The sequence below is a fragment of the Syngnathus floridae genome, chromosome 6 (genome assembly GCF_059516105.1).
Source record: "Syngnathus floridae isolate MCC-2025c chromosome 6, RoL_Sflo_1.0, whole genome shotgun sequence".
NCBI lineage: Eukaryota > Metazoa > Chordata > Actinopteri > Syngnathiformes > Syngnathidae > Syngnathus > Syngnathus floridae.
This window is the reverse complement of record NC_142418.1, coordinates 10660766-10676866: the sequence shown is the minus strand read 5'-3', so window position 1 is coordinate 10676866 and position 16101 is coordinate 10660766. Positions and strand designations below refer to the sequence as shown.

The window sequence follows — 16101 nt, the reverse complement described above, 5'->3', positions numbered from 1 at the left end:
TTCCGTGAGCATTGAGGAAGGTCCTAACTGAATTTACTCATGTATCAAACAATGTTTCCAATGAGGAATTGAAATGCCATTGGTCAGTTCCAGCTGCCGAACAAAAATTGTTTTGCCACGTCCTCATTTATAAGAGGGTGTGTGAACTTGTGCAACTGCGTTGAAAAAGCATCCTCACTCAAAAGGCCTAACTTTATTCAACATATATTTACAGCATTATTGTCATGCCTTGCAGCTGTTGTGAAAGCGATGTAGAGTACCTGTATTTTTATGTTTTCGACTATTGGTTTATAAGCGTTAATTTATGTCGCCCCCTAGCGAGGATTTGTGTTCATAGGACAGGCGCGTCTCAATGAATTAAAACACTATCGTTTAAATTTTAATTTCACTTGCTCAGTTCAAGAAGCGAACCCCATATTGTATATATTCAGTATACAATAAATGTATTTTATTTATCGTACTAGGTTCACTGAATCGTGAATCGAAAGTTCACTTTTGAATTAAACGACTAAAATAAACTTCATTACTGAGATGCACTCGTCTTTTGTCAAGTGCCTGACTCTGATTGACTGCTTGACTGATTGATTGCTTGACTGACTGATTGATTGATTGATTGATTGATTGATTGATTGATTGATTGATTGATTGATTGATTGATTGATTGATTGATTGATTGATTGATTGATTGATTGATTGATTGATTGATGCACTTGTTAAAAATTCTTGTCACTTATGAATCGTTGCAAAAATCCATGGTATTTTGAACTATATTTGGAGCTGCAGAGGCAAAATTGGAAAAAAGCGCCACACTACCAAAGAAATGTGTCACAAAAACTATGAAGTACAGTAAATCGCTGCCTCTTTATTAATTTAGTATTTTATCTTTTTGAAAAATATTGGTCAATATATAAACGTTTTGAAGAATAGCAAGAGTGAGATCATGTTAAGTGTGAATGCGTTGAAAAGTTGACTGTACGCTTATTAGCAGAGTTGTCAATAAATCAAGACAAAACAATATATTTATTCTGTTATAAATATGTATGGATAGTGCTTTATTGACAAGATCGTGAAGCAGAGTCTAGCACAGAAAACGGACAGAAAAAATCCTGACGTCACCTTTTCGTGTCCTCACTTACCACTTACAATACTGAGATGGTCCTCTTAGTGGCGCTGTTCCACTCGGGACGCAGGTGACGTAGCAAAAGAAGTAGGCGTTGTACACAGGCTCTCATTCGCGTACCTTGCTTGTGTCAACGATATACAAGCTCAGCGGCCGAACGGTGTCACATTGTGTGCCGACGCCAAAGTCTTGCACACAAAATCTCGATTCATAGGAGGGCTTGGTGAGTAAAAGCTCTCCGTTTCATCGTCATTTAACGTGATCTTGTCTTGCCCACTGTGCAGTTTGGAAAGCGCTCATAAAATTTGCCTGCGAAGGATTTGATAACAAACGCTTTCGGATGTAGTGGAATATGATCCATTCGAAAATGAGACTTAAGTTGTTGGTGCAATGTGGCCATTTGGCGGAGGGGAAATATTCCAACTTTAGTACGAGTCAGACAAAACGCATTCCAGCTGATAGAGTAGGACATTTTACTCATTAGCATCCACTCATCATACTTCCATATGTTGCTAAATTTAGTCGGCAGGCCTTTTTGTTAATCATTTTCAAACACTCCTCGGTCATTGTCCAGGTGGTGGGCAGCTATCACGAGGTAAGATGTCCTCCCAACATTTATGTAGGCAATGGTGCAAATAGAGGTCATTCATTGTCAAAGACAAACATAGGGCACTCGATTGCTCGGTAATAATTAATTGCATTAGGGCTTTGCAACACGGTGGCCCGTGATGCGACTAAACGAGTCATAAACTAGGCATTAATCTATAGTTTCACCTGTTCCTTAACGTCAAGAAAAAAGGCGCTGTAGTGTTGCGGTTCGGACTTGTGTATCAACGATGCACTTGAAAGGTTTATCTTCAAGAAGGCTGCATTATTGCATGGAAAGCCCAGAATATGGTTTATTTACAAACTATTGACCCAGTTTTGGATGAACCACGTGGCCAAGTGTTGCCTCCCATAGCGTGCAATTACCGAATGGCAACCACGTATGTCTTTGCTGATATAATTACGTGTTTCTGGAGGAGCTTGGCTCTGACGGCAGCTTTTAATCGTGATTAATGATGACGGAATGATCAGATCTGTAATGCAAATGAACGACGTTACGCACACGACGATAGTGGGGGTGGTTGCCATGATTTATTACCATAGGAGTAAAATTTTAGAAATATTGCCGACTTAGCTAGATTTATGCATCTGCAAAGTGTATGCAGTGTATCGATACACGCTTCTGTCGGCATGCACGGGAGTGTTTGCTAGTGATTTTCCCAGTTTTCCCTCTGTATCCAAGCGAGCGGCTCTCCAGAGCGACCTTTCCCCCAGTTTCCGCAGTGAAGGCTGGATCATGTGATCAGGTGGGGGAGGGGCGGTCTGCGGAGACGCTGCTTTCAGATTGAAAATGTCCACGCGACCGTGTCCTTCAGCATGGACTTTCCCCCTGTCATTTTCATCCTGAGCTTTTCACTGTCGGGATAATCCCTTGTATTGCACGTCCCAATTTAAAAGATTATTCAAATGCAGGTTTTTTTTGCACCAGACAGCCGTGAAGCATGAGAGCGCTTAGGCTAACGCATTTATAAACAGCAGTATTTACCATACAGCATAAAATTGTATACTTTTGCTTTGTTCAATGTACCCTTTGCAAATGATCTGACAGAATAAACACAGTGATACTGGTTTAATGCACTTTGACTGGCTTGACAACGCAGACCATTGCCTATTTCCTTGGTTTGTAAGGCCAAGATATCCAGTTTAATTTGACTGTGTTAAATGGAGTACACTTCTATATCGTTTTATCTACGCTATGTTATCCAAAGTGCTTTACAAAGCCACCTAATAATTATTTTGTCAGCAAATAATAATTTCAGTTTGGCATTTTTTCCATGCTGCCACAAGGATGACTTTTGCAATATCCAATTCAATATACTGGCATTCTGGGGAAAAGCTGTTTTTAGAATTTAGTCTACATTTGATGAAGAATTCGGATTGTACTAACTCATTCTAATAAGTTTGCAAATACGCCTTACAGACTACAATGACATTGTCCAATTGTAGAAAATAAATCTCCAAAGATTGAGGGTGTTATTTATTTGTGCATGTCGTGATAACTTGAATCATACTGTAGCAGTTAGAAAGTCCTGGAAAAAATGCAAGGAATTCCTGGAAATTCCTGGAAAACAATTTTAAGAAAAGAGTGAGAACCCTGACAGTGGGAATTTGATTGGCGTGCATGGTCTGGAGCTTCTGACATAAACCTCGAGGCCATATAGACAATACTCTTCTCTGGAAGAGCTTCATGTAGAGGATGACACATTTGCCTAACCGGTTTTTATAACGGGAACAGTGTGGTGGATAATGATACCCTTTCTTGAGCAGCTTGTAGGAACCTGTTGACAATGAACACTTTTCTCTCAATTCTCAACATTGCATTTGGTGATCACAAAGAGCCTCTGTTGCTCTGAGGAAGGGTTATTGGGGTTTTTTCTCCATCATTTTAGCTTTAATTCCAAGCTGATGTTACTTTTTAGACACGTGTTTACCAGAACTCTAGAATATTGTTGCTCTCACATAGACCAAAACACTTGGACCATCGGTTTTACAATGGACAGACGTCTGATGTTAGTCCCGTGACTATCTTTGCTCAGCTTGATGGCACAAGGACAACATACAAAATATGACACTACATTCATACACATCAGCGGCAAGGCTACATTCAAAGGCTTAACGTAAATCATACACTTATAAAGCGGCAACAACGATAAAGGTTGGAGACCGAACAACTTTCATCATGTATTGCATGCTTTTTATCACACTTTAAAGCCTTCCATATCAGTGCTTATCTATTAAAAGTTGAAAATAAAATGCGGCAGGTATGCCTCTGCATCTCTGTTTACTTCCTGATAATGAGGGCATTCTTTCACTTTGTGTTTCCTTCAGTAACTTTGCACAGAAGCAGCCACCATGGCAGAAGCTCACCAGGCAGTGGCCTTTCAGTTCACCGTCACCCCAGATGGCATCGACCTGCAGCTGTGCCATGAGGCTCTGCGCCAGATCTACCTCTCTGGTCTTCACTCGTGGAAGAAAAGATTCATTCGCTTCAAGGTGAGAGGCACTCTGTTTGCGTCATTGTGGCAAAGTTCGACCTTTGAGCCAGTCGGGCCCTTCCCAAATGCACTTACTAAAATCCTGCATCCTATTGCTAACTTATACAATATTGATCTTATTTTGTTTTGGAAATACTAAATTGCTTTATTGAAGAAACGTTTGACCACATTGTTCTTTATGATTGTGTATATTGACATGCTCCCAATCCCTTTAGAAGGCTACTCACTCACAAATGCCTTGGGTGTCAATTCTCTGTTACAGTGTTTGTCCTTCAACTCTTCACTCAGCACTGTATCAAGTTACTCAAACATAATAAACTGATAACATTGTCTTGGTATTCAGCAACCCCACTATAATACTACAAATCATTGTATTTGTTTCCTGGCTCCCCTTGACCTTGTTATTCCTGTCTAAACCTCCACAGAATGGAGTAATGACTGGTGTGTACCCAGGCAGCCCAGGTGGCTTCATGGTTGTGGTCGTGTCTTACATGTCCTACAATAAATACAAACAACTGGATCCATCTCTTGGCTTGATTGCCAAACTGGGACAACACATACCTATTAGGTAAGCTCCTTAATGACTACGTGCAAAACAACAACTATGTGCCAAATAAATTGGCCAGTACAAATTTCATACGTACCATATTTTTGAATCACTTTTCAGACCAGGGCTTCTCCTTTTTCTGTTTTTCCTGCACAGTAAATATATGTCGACAGACAGTCAGAAGATTGTTGGTGGGGTATTGGTGGGCACAGGTCTATGGGTGACCATCATCATGATCATGAGGAATGTCCTCAAGTGCCTGTTGTCGTGGCATGGCTGGATGTATGCGCGCCATGGCTCGGTATCCTGGTCGACTCGATTGTGGATGGTGAGCAATGTTCTTGTATTAGCTGTCTCCATATACCTAACAATAGACATTTTGAAAGACAATTTTTTCATGCTTGACGTTTTTACTTCCGATGACTCAAAATGGCCACATTTTTAACCTGATTTGCTCTTATTGCCCTGGAGCATTTAGTTTTTATTATCCTTTAAGGATTACTTTGCAGCGTTAGTTAAACCTGATTTGTAAGCATGTAGATTTTTAAGACGATGGCAGAGTTTTGTTGACTGTTTTATTTGATACCACTGGATTCAACTGAGCAATACTGCTTTTCTTTTCCAGTTGTTAGTTAAGGTGTTCTCTGGAAGGAAACCCATGCTCTATAGTTTCCAGAGCTCCTTGCCACGGCTGCCTGTTCCACCTGTAAATGATACCTGCAGAAGGGTACGTTTTAAAAAAAGGAAAAGGGTCATTGTTTTCTTCTCTGATTTTTTTTGTCCGATCCTTTGGATCTAACAGGAGATCAAAGTTCATTCCTTTTGTTTCCGCTATTATAGGCTTAGCTGGATTTTACTATGTACTATCATTATTGACTAGTATGTTGTCATCTGCCCTTTTTGCATCCTTGCAATAAATAACATTGCAGCTCTACTTTTTTCCCTCACTTATTGTGTACACTTTGTTAACCGTTACCTTTTCCTTATGTGTTGTTTTAATGCTTAGTACCTCGAGTCAGTCCGCCCACTAATGGATGATGAACAATTTGAACGGATGACGGGACTGGCTAAAGACTTTGAGATGAAACTGGGTCCTAGATTGCAGTGGTACCTAAAACTGAAGTCATGGTGGGCCTCCAATTATGTGAGTTGTAAAGAATTCTTTGACCCTTTCAAATTGCTATCGATTGAACGTACTTCATAAAAACCTGATGTTTGTCTCTGTCATTCTTCTGCTGCATCATCACAGGTCAGTGACTGGTGGGAAGAGTATATTTACCTTAGAGGTCGCGGGCCCATCATGGTGAACAGCAACTACTATGCTATGGTAGGAAAAACTCAATTATTTGTTTGTGAAGCAATAGAAGTCTGATGAGAGAGTTTCATTCTGCCAAACAACTTCTTCTCCCTCCAGGACTTCCTTTATGTGTTCCCCACCTCAGTTCAGGCTGCCAGAGCAGGTAATGCCATTCATGCCATCATGGTCTACAGGAGGAGGCTCGACCGAGCTCAGATCAAGCCAGTGAGTACGGCGCAACGTCTTTGGGTTCTAACATTCTTACCCCGTGGCTTGTTAGTGCAGCTAAATGATTCCTTAGTCAAATAAATTCAGTGGTAGTTTGTGTTTTCATGTTCACAATGCTCAACACTCGTTACTGTAAAAAGGTTTGTGTTACTGGCTAACAATTTGTTTGTTTGAATGGAGACATTGTCCTGATTGCTGGCCAAATGAGATTTGACCTATATTTTTAACTTTTACTTCTGTTTCTTCAGAGTGCTGTTGAAAGAGTGAATTGTAATGATTTTCCTGATGGCCAGATGTATTGCAGCTTTACCTTCACTATTTTATTTTTCTTGTACACCCCCCCACCAACCCGCATGATGTAAATTTCTAGACTCCTAATGAAATGGCACTTTTTTTAAAATAGTATATTGTGTGAGCTCACACTGGCCTCAGCAGCAAAGCTTCACTGTATGACTCTGTACAACTCCCCGCGCATGTGCTTGCATTGTTAAACACTCACGTTCTGTGTTTTACTGTCTTGTCCTTTCGCTGTGTCGGATGCTGCGTTAGATATACTTGCTGGCAAACAAGGTTCCTCTGTGTTCGGCTCAGTGGGAGCGGATGTTTAACACTACCCGCATCCCCGGTTTGGAGACAGGTAAGATGAGGGCTCCTGTGCCATGCCCTCTGAACCGTACCCCTTCCCTGTGACCCAAACCATCATAATGGCAGCAGCCATTGGAAACCTTTGCCTACTCTCGTCTCTTTCTCGACAGCCAAGGCCTGAAACAATCCAATCTCTAATTGGCTTTCATAGATGTGACTTTTAAGATGACTACAAGTAATAGGTGATGTATATTTCTGAAATATATTCACATTGGCGATACGAGGGCTTTGCTGTTGGAATTGAAAGGGTGGTCATTGGTTCTGGTCCCTGTATAAATCCTCTCCCCTGGCAGCCTGCTGAGGTTCCTCCTGCTGCCTCTCAAACCAATCCTCATCATTTCCTCTCCACTTCATCCATGCTTCTGTCCCCGTAGGTGTTTGTGCCTGCTGCTCTGTCTGGATTATGGTGATTTAGAATGTCATCTCGATTTGTTTGACTCTCCCCTCTTGCGTTTCAGCTCATGCTCCTAAACACTATCCCCATGTGTTCCTCCCAATACGAGCGTATGTTCAACACCAGTCGTGTCCCAGGTGTAGACACAGGTAGAGTCTGCAGTGTTGCCTCCTCCACGCCATTCTGACTGTACTTCTCCTTGGGCGATTTTGTCTGTCTGTGGAAAAATTCTGACCCAGTAGAGTTTGTAATACTCATGTGTTCTGCTCTTTGCACATGTGGTGAATAATTTGCATGTGGCTGAACCAGGTTCTTTGGAGAACATGGTGACTGAGACCCGCAAGACATGACCTGGCATGATAAATGTGATGAATGATAAGTGCCATGCTTAAGTACTAATTGCCACCTTATTGGTTATATTGTGTACATTTCATCGGATAAAACCAGTTAGGTGTTGTATTTTGGTTATTGCTGAATGGCATGCCACACTTGACCATGAGTCCCAGAGGAGCTCTACTTGTCTTGGATTGAGACATGTTAAATGCTAAAGTCATTTTAGTTCAGTTTTGTTTCAGGAAGTAGACTGTAGCATTGAAATAATGCTGATTTGATCATTTCAAACCCAGACTGAGACTAAAAATGACCCATTCACCACTGTCACGCGGCAAAACTGTTAATGTGATGCAGCACTGAGCCGCCTTTGACTGCAACCTCAGTTTCCTGTTCTTAGTTGACAGGGCTGCTCACTGGTTTGTTCTTCTTCCGCTGTTGCTAATTTTTTGCAGGTATTGCATTGTGTTCAGAGATGTGCATTTTGTATATCTCAATATGGTTCTACTAATAGACACTTTTCTGTGACAAAATGGGGTACTAGGAGGTACTATTTGTTATGGGGTGGCATGAAGGTAGCTGGTAGCTCTTTATCTTTATCATCAGTGTGTCATTGTAATGGTTGAAGACAGCCAAGAAAACAAAAAAAAAACAGGAAACCTTGTTGTACTCCATAGATGTGACAGTGATTGATTGAAGGTGTGGTCTACCGAGGATTTTGAAGTATGAAAATTAACTAACGGTCCCTGTTGGAGGCAACCACAAACGTGGCAGCATATTAAGCGTGGATCAGCAGTGCCTAAAGTTTGTGGTACCACTTCCACCACAATGCCTCCAGTCACTTAAAATCCCTGTTATTCCCCATTCTAAAGACTCATTTGAACTTCAGCCGGCTTCTCTGGCCCAGTGCCCATCTGAGATGGACTGATGCAAAGTGGAAAAGTGTGCTGTGATCTGTCAAGTCCACATTTCAGATTATTTTTGAAAATTTTAGACATGTCCTCCGGGTCAAAGATTATTAGCGCAACTTCAAAAGCCTGAATCCGGGATGTGTAAAGTCCCTTGGCATAGATAATATGCGTGTCTGTGAAGGCCCTATTAATGCTGATCGGTACATGTAAGATTTGGAGCAATATATGATGGCATCATAGCAACGTGTATCTCAGCTACCTTTTACACAATGTACCAATTTCATTGGCATTGCGGTTAGTAAAACGTGAACCTCAAATGAATGCATTTACTACAGTTTTTCTAATCTCAATTTTTTTCTCAATCGGCACGCAAAACCTGAAATTGCCTGTGTGTTTGGCTATCTGAAGTGCTGACCTTGCCTAATCTGAAATATCGTCTCGCTAAATTAATTGAAAGGCACAAGGAACTGTTTAATTGACTTCCGTGTTTGATTTTGAATTGACGTGAGGATTTAACGGTCAAGTAGTCATAGTAGATTTGGTCCATGTAGAAGAGCTGATAAGAGTCGATGAATTGTTAAACCCATTAATTGTTAAATGAAATGTTCCTAGTGGTTGGTAGACCAAGCATTTTTATTGATGGAAGTGGGAGAGCAGAGCAGAGCAGACTAATCTGCATGTGTCGTTCTTGGTGTTTTGGGGTTTCTTCTTAGTATCTACCCTCCCTTGTTTGGTGGCTGTTTGAACACTACAAGCATCACAAAGACAATCTATTTTTGTTTCCTTTGAACGTACCAAAACCGGTACGTCTTGATGCGACACGATACTGTTCAAACAAACTTTGCATCAAACTTCCATGTTACATCCTCTCCTCCCTGCATGTACTCCATTTCAAGCGCCACTTTTCACTCTGATAGTCCCTTCTCGTTTCCTTTTAGATTATCCCAATGACTTTGGTTTCCACCGTCGTTTGATCCCATGAGAGCTACATGTAAATTTTAAATTGTTGCAGTAAATGCTGCATCCAAAATGAACAGCATTTTATTCCCCTAAGATCATATTTACTGTTCAGTGCATTCAGAAAGTCTTCTGGTCCACTTTAATTATTGCGTATGTGTGAAATTGGTGTCCTGAGTATCCCATAAAAGATGTTTTCAGAAATCAACATGAACTCCTTCAATTTGTCTTATTCTATTCGATCTGACTGGAATACCTTGAATGAAGTTGAATTAACTTTAACTTTTCAATAAACAGAATGCCGTGTTTAGCGTAGTGGGGGCCACATACAACATATTATTGTCAAGAAAATTTCAGGGTTGAGTTCAAATTGCATAAACATCTCTAAGATGATACAAATGGCCAGAAAACTTTGTGATTGCACTGCAGATCAAATTAGTGAGGCCCGATAGTGGATACAAGTAAAGAGCTAAAACAACACTGCTGTTCCTCTCTGACTCCGCCCTTCTGCAACTTACAATTTATACTTCTCCTCTAGATGTCCTTCAGCACACGAATGAGAGCAAACATATAGCTGTGTACCACAAAGGGCGCTTCTACAAGGTGTGGATGTTTTATGATGGAAGGCTTCTTTTGCCACGGGAGATTGAACAGCAGATGGAAAGGATCCTGGCTGACCGGTCGGAGCCTGCGCCAGGAGAGGAGAGGCTCGCTGCACTTACTGCAGGGGACAGGTACTCCGCTGCTCAGTGAAACTCTAAAATGATAGTGTTGGGTTTATTTTTATCTGGAATACACCTGAATACTTAATTAGGGCCTCTGGACTTGTGTAGAAGAAATGCCATGAGGAGGGTACAATCTTCTAGCTTTTCCCCCCAATTCTGTTGAAAAATTTCAGGTTTATTAAGAAATGGCGAGTGCTCCAGTATAAATGGTATGAAAAAGAGGGGCCCCCTTATATATGTATTTATTTGTTTATTTATTTGTTTATTTCATGTTTGTCACGCTTCAATGTTTTCCCATCATCAGGCAGATAGGACTGATAGAAGTGTGAGGGAAAAAAAAACAATTGTTATAACTGCCAATTGAAGTAAAGCATTCCGTATTCTACACTTTCTACAAAGAGTAACAAATCGATTGCATTTTTACTTGTGTTCATTTTGTATTTTTCCAGTCTTATTGTAGCTGGGTGGGAAAAAATGTGCAAGTAAAATAATAAATAAACCCTCTTAGTATGCTGCATTGCGCTGCTATTTTCTTTCCGTCCATTCTCTCTTTGCAGGACACCATGGGCAAAGTGCCGCGACACCTACTTCAGCCGTGGCAAGAACAAGCAGTCTCTGGACGCCATTGAGAAGGCAGCCTTCTTTGTGACACTGGATGAAACAGAGCAGCGATTCGAAGAAAGCAACCCAGTAAAGTCTCTGGATAGTTATGCAAAGTCTCTGCTGCACGGAAAGTGTTACGACAGGTAGTACCAAAGATGCATGAAAAAATAAAGGATGCAGCACAACTCTGTTGAATACACAAAACATGTTTCTCTTTTCATTTAGGTGGTTTGATAAATCCTTTAACCTGATCGTTTTTAAGAACGGAACCATGGGTCTGAACGCTGAACACTCCTGGGCTGATGCTCCGATCATTGGTCATCTGTGGGAGGTCCGTCATTGTCTTTTTCATGATATTCATGTCGAGTTTTTGTGTTTTAAAACACAATTGAAGTCATAATAATGCTCAACGTTAAACAGCATTTGTTTTGCAGCATGTGCTTTCCATGGACCCATTTAAGCTTGGATATACCGAAGATGGGCACTGCTGTGGGGAGCCACATCCCAACCTGCCTGCCCCGCAAAGACTGCAATGGGACATCAATGACGAGGTAAGATAAACTACAGTTTCCTATATGTATTACCGCACGACTTGCCCCCCCTGCTGGTTCCTATAACTACTCGCAGGAGTCGTTTGTATGCAAAGCGCAAAAGCAGCATCCATTTTATGCTAATCAAAGTGTACATATGTTAAGCCAAGCATGTGGTCTTTGCATTACTTCTAGTGCCAAGGAATCATCGATGGCTCGCTGACAGTTGCCAGGATTCTGGCAGACGATGTGGACAGCCACATTTTCCCCTTCAATGATTTTGGCAAGGGTCTCATCAAGAAGTGCCGTACCAGTCCTGATGCCTTCATCCAGATTGCCCTGCAGTTGGCTCATTACAGGGTTTGTACTTTCAACTCCTTGGCCAAAATAGTTTGATACACATTGTCAATTCATGAGTTTTGGGGATGTTTCTATACATTGCCTGCTGTATTTCACCTCTGATGTTTTTTTCTCTTCGAAAACATTAATCCTTTGTTGTTGAAATGTAAATGAGGTCCACTCTGAAACCCAAACAAAATCTGATTGATTAATAGTCATGATAAAACCAATGCAATGTTATTTGACACCATTTTGTCCAAATCATTAGTTGAGTTTGTAAAGTCACAGTATTTTTGTTCTTTTGTTGGAATTAACATAACACTGAGGAATGGTCTTTTTTTTTTTTTTTTTTTTTTTAAATACACGCTTCACTGACAACTGTCAGAGATCCTTAAAATTCCAGCAGAGGGCAGTCACAACTTCCGTACCACAATTAGGCTGCTGCAGTGCTTTAAGTAGTAGTCTGTCTGTCTGTCTGTTTAGAAAAGTAACCACTTGAATTTTCTATCACCAAACAGGACAAGGGCAAGTTCTGCCTGACCTATGAAGCCTCCATGACCCGTTTGTTCCGTGAGGGTCGAACGGAAACGGTCCGCTCCTGCACCTCGGAAACGTGCACTTTCGTCCATTCTATGATCAGAGACGAGACTGTAAGAAATGTCTTTCCCTCCAGTTTCTTCTCCTATTTTGGATTATGTTGTGCTTATGTAGACCGACACACTTTTTCTCTCAGAGAGAACAACGTCTGAAGTTGCTCAAACTAGCTGCAGAGAAGCACCAAAACATGTACCGCCTGGCTATGACTGGCATGGGCATTGATCGCCACCTCTTCTGTCTGTACGTGGTTTCCAAATACCTGGGGGAAGACTCGCCCTTCCTCAAGGAGGTATGAGCCTGTGGAAAAGCTGTCCTGCAAACTCAAAACCTGCAATGGAGAGGGGGTCATGATAACAGTTTAAACACATAATTTATTTATTTATTTTTTAATTTTAATACGATAACTTTCAGGTCTTTGTTTTGTAGGTGCTGTCTGAGCCGTGGAGGCTGTCCACCAGTCAGACACCGCTGCAGCAGGTGGAGCTGTTTGACCTGGTCAGACACCCTGAATATGTGTCATCTGGAGGCGGCTTTGGACCGGTAGCTCCTCACTCACCTGAATCTACAAAAAAAAAAGATTGCTGCAGAGTATGGTGGCATTTTCCGAAGATTTGGATGAACCTTGTCTTTTTTTCTTCTCTCGTCTAGGTGGCTGATGATGGTTATGGTGTGTCTTACATCATCGTTGGAGAAAACCTGATCAACTTCCACATCTCCAGCAAACACTCCAGCCCAGAAACTGTACGCTCACTTGTATTTCATTCAATTCATTCATTTGTTTGAATATTATGTTTTTTCTCGACAGGACTCTCACCGTTTTGGCGCCAACATCAGACAGGCCATGTTGGACATACTCGACCTCTTCCAGCTCGAGAACAAAATTTCCAAGTGACGGCCTTGCTCCGCTCGATCTATCTATCTATTCTTCCTGAAGCTGTACAGAATCAAATATAGGGTTGGGTTATTTTACGTGATGTTGCAGTAAAAGAAAAACTGTTTGATCGGGCTGCATTTACAAACCTTGCTTTCGTTTTATGCGTGAGGTGTTTGTGGACTGTACGCATCTGACAAATTGTGGATTCTAGTGGCGTTTGCTACAGGTTGTGCGCAGAACATTTCTATTTACTGGACCCTACGCACCAGTGCCTTAGTGATAAACCACTTGTGTAAAAAGGGCAGAAAGGGAGGAGAGATCAGATGTGACGTCACGCTGATCTCCCCGCCAACCAAAGTACTGAGCAATATCCACTTTTTAAGGTTTTAATTTGCAATGTGGTGTGAGATCTTTTGCTGCTTTGTTCATTGTTTGAGTTCTTTTAGGTCTTCTTTCATTTCATTAGTTGCAGTTGTATAGTTGCACTCGACTCCCAATTTGTCAAACTTGATTTCGTAACATTTGCAAGCATTTGAAAATCAGGTTTGAGCCAGAAAGTGAGCTTGATTGTAGAAGGTTGTTTCCATCATTGGGCCCCACAATGCCTTTCTGAATCTAGCACATTCTTTTAACATGTTGCGTGTGATTGTATGATGTAGCGACAAAGGTTTGCCTTTGTTTTCATCGTCAGGTTTTGCTAGTTTGGCATATAAGTAAGTGCTTTTATTTCCAGCATGTACATGTGCAACAGTAGTTGAGATGCAGTAGAATGCAGCTGTGATCGAGGATAACGGTCTCTCGTGCATTCAATATAGGGCTGGAATTGCTCTTAAACAAATCGGTTGTTGTACACTCCATGAATGAAATGGTTTTCTCAACACATATCAATGTTCATTTATCATCCATGTAACAGAAAATGGGGTTTGGACATCTCTCCTGTCCACCTGTGTTTGTGGAGTGGTTGTCTTCCTTAGAGTGCATTTCTAATGTGTATATGTTAGTATATTTTATTTATTTTTTTCCGAGTTTTAGCAATGCACAGGAAACAGATGTAGATGTGCTTATTTTGCAAGCCTTTTTTCCTGGTTTAAGTACTTTTCTGATCTATTTTTGACGGCCTTTGCCATGTTATTGTATGATTTATCTGTCAACTTTCATGTTTACACTGCTGCATGGTTTTTGAAGATGATGCTGTATATGTTTGCTTCTAATTTAAGGTAAATAAAAAACAAAAAACGACAAGCAGCTGGTGCATACCAAAAGTTTTAACAATAAAGTGAATGTCGGAAAGTTGTATGAAAACTTATATGCTAGACTCTCGTGAGTTGGTGTCAAATCAATCAAGTCGAGGAATAAAACGTAAGCTGTCACTTCTGGTTTCACCTTAATCATGTATCTTATGCTGTTTGTATACTGAACATTAGCAGTTCTGGTTGACAACTTCTAATGTGAAGATGGATGTTTTCTTTTCACTTATTTAGCCATATTAAACAACAAAAGTTAATATTTTGCCTGTAATTTGATTATTACTTTTCATGCATATGTATAATACTTTTAAGAATCACATTTTGCCATCTGGGCAAGTTCAGCCAGTCACTCACTTTGAAGGAAGATGAAAAAAGGCGTTGCAAGGTGACACAAGTCCAAGAAGGGCACAGGCAGGAAGTGGTAACTTGTAACAGTTGTCTCTGGAGCTCCTATCTACCACGTGGGCAGTAGGCTTTTCACTCTCTCACTCACAGCCACCCTTATGTCACACTGGCCTGGGCTTCCGATAGCAGGCTAACATTTCAAGATTGCGTTACTGAGGTCCGCTTTCTCTCTTACTCTGGGGAACCCTCTGTTTCGCTGATTAAGAAAATTAAAAAAGGCTTTAGCTAAATTTATGTTTGTCATTATGGTCACATGAAGCAATATTTATGCTGTCCCTCAATGACCCCAGGAATATTTGATGAGTGTTGCTACTGAATAAAAACATTGATTACAATAAAAAAAAAGAGAAGTTAGAGAAATCCATGCAACCATAATAAAAAAAATTCTTTATGAACAAGGACTCCAGATGTATACTTAATTGGCAAGCTGGAAAACTCATTCGCTGAAGAGCAGACACTGAAACTTAAAGCCTTGACTTGCACTTTCTAAAAGTAGACTTTGAGAGAGATCTGCAACCTGCACATGTCACCATCTTGATTCATGCACAGCTTTTGCGCCCCCAAACGAAGAGCTGATGTGACCTTGTCTGTCCTTTTTTTTTTTTTTTTTTTAATAGAACAATTCAATTCTGCTCTGTGCAGCAGTTTTTCCTCAGTTATCAGCCTTCATTTGTGGTCATGCTGGACCATTTGTTTTTCTGGCATGGTTGGATAATGGTGGATAATTGTGTTGAATGTTACATGAAAAGAAAAATAATTGAAATGTTAGTTTACCGTTGTTTGTTTGGTAGAATCTATGTCGACGTGCTATTACATTTGTGAGATTATATGCAACAACTTCATTTATTGTACGGATAGTGATGTTGAGCACATAGATATGTATATATCCTGCAAAGGGATTGAGCCACACAAGCACATCTGATCTTCACCAGCTGACTGCATGGAGCTGCTTTCCGGCATCTTATCTAGATTTAAAAAAGCTCCTTCTGAATGTGAGCGATTAAATCCAGGGTGTAAATGGAGAGTGTGAGCTTGTTTGTTGGCACAGAAGGACCACGCATGACTCCGGCCAGCTGCACCTGTCTTAATGTAGCAGAGAAGTGAGGCCTCCATGGCCCCAAGTGGGGCCGGAGCCAAGAGCAGAGGGTCAGGACGAGGGGCTCAGTGGAGAATGGGCTGAATGTGACTACCATAAGCAAATCCTTCCCACTTCGAGATCCCTTAACTATAAATAGCCTTTATGAGGATTAC

The 16101-nt window shown here is 41.0% G+C and overlaps 1 protein-coding gene across 2 annotated transcripts; it reads left to right on the top strand.

Moving 5' to 3' along the window:
- The first annotated feature begins 1184 nt into the window (after positions 1–1184).
- Positions 1185–14702, top strand: cpt1ab (carnitine palmitoyltransferase 1Ab (liver)). 2 transcript variants are annotated; one of them, XM_088378553.1, is made up of 19 exons: positions 1185–1343; positions 4055–4219; positions 4647–4789; positions 4925–5096; positions 5394–5495; positions 5775–5912; positions 6018–6095; positions 6183–6290; positions 7397–7481; positions 10069–10264; positions 10813–11001; positions 11084–11189; positions 11293–11409; positions 11584–11748; positions 12246–12377; positions 12461–12613; positions 12751–12864; positions 12973–13065; positions 13130–14702. In XM_088378553.1, exons 2-19 carry the CDS (start codon positions 4079–4081, stop codon positions 13214–13216), a joined length of 2319 nt encoding a protein of 772 aa, XP_088234679.1. In that variant the 5' UTR covers positions 1185–1343; positions 4055–4078; the 3' UTR covers positions 13217–14702. The 2 variants fall into 2 exon arrangements, with proteins under 2 accessions (XP_088234679.1, XP_088234678.1); XM_088378552.1 differs by lacking the exon at positions 7397–7481 and adding an exon at positions 6843–6930.
- The last annotated feature ends 1399 nt before the right edge of the window (positions 14703–16101 follow it).